Genomic DNA, 3,992 nt, shown 5'->3' on the forward strand with positions numbered 1-3,992 from the left:
AAAAATGCCTAGAGGGGGGGGTGAATAGGCCAATTTAATATTATAATCAATAAACAGAAAATAAACTTTGGTAGCAGGATTGATATGGCTTATCAATCCTGAAACGTGCTGGGCATAAAATAAAAGAACACGCAGAGAATTATTTTACGTGGTAAAACCCCACCTCTGGGGAAAATCCACGGGACTCCTCAGTCCAACACAAATCCACTATAGAACGATGATTACAAGAAGTACTCACACACTTATCCTAGACACATTCTAGATAATGTTTACCGACTTCTTCGTAACTCAACTTCTGTCACGGGATGATCTTCGACACTCCTTATGTTGAACGCAATACTGGTCACGATTGCTTCAAGCTCATCGGAGGATAAACGCCACAACAGTCTTGGTGCCCTCAACCATATGAGTCACCGACATGCATATGTATGCAATTATGAATGATGAAAAGATTCAATAAATCACCAAGCAACAAAGGTGCACTTGATGACTTATTGAAGAAAATAAACGCAACAACTTTTTCACAAAACAGATTCAATATGCTATCCCAGAACAATGCGTGAAAAAGTAAACTGATGAAAGGAACCAACAATGGTTTTATTCCATGCAGGTTTCTCTCACTGGAGAGAAACCCACGTTACCACACTTCCTTTGCAACAAAGATACTCAATCCAATTCAACTAAGACTCCTAAACATCATGCAAAAAGGTCACTTCCTTGAGACGCCAAAACAACAACCAACCAATTATACAATTATCAATATGAATTCTAATTCCATTTACATGCTATGTGAAGACGCCAACTAATGCAAGATGTGAGGAAACCTAATGACTTTCCACTACGGCCAATCTTTTAAAACAATATCTACCTAAACAAATTAATTAGACCAATCAAGTAGAAAATAATATCAAGAGATAAAATCTAATCCTATTAAAAATAGGATGAACATAAAAATACTTGTGTGAAAATAATTCAAACTAGGAATCCTATAATGAATGCATGATTATGTCATGATTTACCTGTTGTCAAGTTTCTCATATGCTCAAGTCATGCCTCGGAAGTATGTGGTTGAAAGAGTTGAGCCAAAACGTCCAGTAACAATTCTTCACAAACTAATTTTCAACCTATGCTAGAGTCTAGCAAATGACAATCCAATTTTCATACTATGTTGGATACTTACTTTTCCACCCATAACATAAGATTTGACTATACTGATTTGAAGATAGCTTGGTCTTATGTGCCCACGAGTTCCACAAAAGTGACAAATTGGAATGAATTTCTTGACTTCATGAGCTGCAGAAGGTTCAATAGGTGAAGAGGATTTGACAAACTTTGTTTTAGACACAGCGAAAGACTTATTACTTGGTTCAAATCCCAAGCCTCGTTTGTCACCATCTCTTCTTCCCATGCTAATCATCTTGTCAATTTTTTCTGCACCAATGGTTAAAGAAACAATCCTTTCCTTTGAATTTTTAAGTTCAAGTTCAAGGGCTTTGTTGTTAGAAGTTAGAGATGCAATTAATTTGTTTTGATCAGTCAATTTTTTCTGCAAAAACATCAATTTTCCATTCATACCTGCACTTACCTTTTCGGAATCTGCATTGGGGGATTGAAACTCGTTTGCAATCCTACAATTTTCCAGCTTCAACACGGCAATGGATTTTATGAGCTCTTCATTTTGTTTGCTAAGTTTCTAAGAAGCAGCCAACAAATCATCATATTTGTTCATGATAAACTCAACATCCATATCTTCACAATCATCATCCTTCTTTGTTGGTTCATCCAAGCTTACAGTCGTGATAAGCGCAATGGCCTTCTCATTATTTTCAGAGTCAGAATCACTGTCACTCCAAGTAGTATGCATTGCCTTATTCTTGCCATTCTTTTGTTTCTTTAAGGTGTTGGCACATTCCAAAGATATGTGTCCATAACCTTCACATTCGAAACATTTGACCTTTTCTCTTGGATTCTTTCGTTCATTTGACCTGCGAAATTTAGACCCACCATCAGTATAGTCAACAAATCTATTTTTAGAATTTATAGCTTTTGAATCTCGATTCCTTGGATCCTGATTCTTGAGAAAATTCATGAATCGTCTTGTGAGAATCGTTAATTCCTCATCACTGCAATCTTCATCTGAATGCCCATCATCATCTTCATTCACAACCTTGAAAGCAACACTTTTACTCTTTTTAGGAGCTAGATGTTTCATCTCATAGGTTTGTATGGACCATATGAGTTCTTGAACTTTCAAGGTGTTCAAGTCACGAATCTCTTCAATAGCCGTGATCTTTGGTTGAAACCGTTGAGGCAAGGATCTCAAAATCTTTTTCACAACCCTATCTTCTAGAATTTTTTCACCTAAACTTGAACAAGCATTCACAATTACACAAAGTTTAGCATAAAATTCAGAAAAAGTTTCATTCTCATCCATCATGAGTATCTCAAACTGTAAGGTGTGCATTTGAAGCTTGGCTCCCTTGACAGTATCTGTTCCTTCATGAGTAACCTGCAAAATATCCCAAGCTTCCTTAGAAGTATCACAACCAGATATATATTCAAATTGATCGGAAGAAACAGCAGTAAATAAAGCACTTAACCCATTTTGATTATTAGTGCTATGTGTGACTTCTTCAGTGGTCCACTCATCTCTAGTTTTGACAACTGTGGTTGCTTCATCTCCTTTTCCGATCTTCTTTGTGGGTTTAGGAAATCCATGAACCACTGTATTCCATACACGTTCATCTAAGGACCAAAGAAACGACTTCATTTTGGCCTTCCAAGCGCCATAGTTGTTGCCATCGAAATATGGTGGATGTACAATTGAGCCCGTGGCACGATTCATCCTCAAATAATCCGGATCTCGCTAAGTGTGTCTAACGACCGGTTCTGATACCAATTGAAAATACCTGTAGGATGACTAAAAATGCCTAGAGGGGGGGTGAATAGGCCAATTTAATATTATAATCAATAAACAGAAAATAAACTTCGGTAGCAGGATTGATATGGCTTATCAATCTTGAAACGTGCTGGGCATAAAATAAAAGAACACGCAGAGAATTATTTTACGTGGTAAAACCCCACCTCTAGGGAAAATCCACGGGACTCCTCAGTCCAACACAAATCCACTATAGGACGATGATTACAAGAAGTACTCACACACTTATCCTAGACATATTCTAGATAATGTTTACCGACTTCTTCATAACTCAACTTCTGTCACGGGATGATCTTCGACACTCCTTATGTTGAACGCAATACTGGTCACGATTGCTTCAAGCTCACCGGAGGATAAACACCACAACAATCTTGGTGCCCTCAACCATATGAGTCACCGACATGCATATGTATGCAATTATGAATGATGAAAAGATTCAATAAATCACCAAGCAACAAAGGCGCACTTGATGACTTATTGAAGAAAATAAACGCAGCAGCTTTTTCACAAAACAGATTCAATATGCTCTCCCAGAACAATGCGTGAAAAAGCAAACTGATGAAAGGAACCAACAATGGTTTTATTCCATGCAGGTTTCTCTCACTGGAGAGAAACCCACGTTACCACACTTCCTTTGCAACAAAGATACTCAATCCAATTCAACTAAGACTCCTAAACATCATGCAAAAAGGTCTCTTCCTTGAGACGCCAAAACAGCGGCCAACCAATTATACAATTATCAATATGAATTCTAATTCCATTTACATGCTATGTGATGACGCCAACTAATGCAAGATGTGAGGAAACCTAATGACTTTCCACTACGGCCAATCTTTTAAAACAATATCTACCTAAACAAATTAATTAGACCAATCAAGTAGAAAATAATATCAAGAGATAAAATCTAATCCTATTAAAAATAGGATTAACATAAAAATACTTGTGTGAAAATAATTCAAACTAGGAATTCCTATAATGAATGCATGATTATGTCATGATTTACCTGTTGTCAAGTTTCTCATATGCTCAAGTCATGCCTCGGAAGTATGTGGTT

At 36.9% G+C, this 3,992-nt stretch overlaps 1 protein-coding gene across 1 annotated transcript; it reads right to left on the bottom strand.

Moving 5' to 3' along the window:
* Window positions 1-1,413: 1,413 nt before the first annotated feature.
* On the bottom strand, window positions 1,414-2,770 carry LOC148293191 (uncharacterized). The gene is made up of 3 exons (XM_088255951.1): window positions 1,742-2,770; window positions 1,586-1,669; window positions 1,414-1,431 (listed from the first exon to the last, which is right to left on the bottom strand). Exons 1-3 carry the CDS (start codon window positions 2,768-2,770, stop codon window positions 1,414-1,416), a joined length of 1,131 nt encoding a protein of 376 aa, XP_088112077.1.
* Window positions 2,771-3,992: the final 1,222 nt, after the last annotated feature.

This window comes from Prunus avium, chromosome 7 (assembly GCF_965620075.1).
Source record: "Prunus avium chromosome 7, drPruAviu1.hap1.1, whole genome shotgun sequence".
NCBI classification, from domain to species: Eukaryota; Viridiplantae; Streptophyta; class Magnoliopsida; order Rosales; family Rosaceae; genus Prunus; species Prunus avium.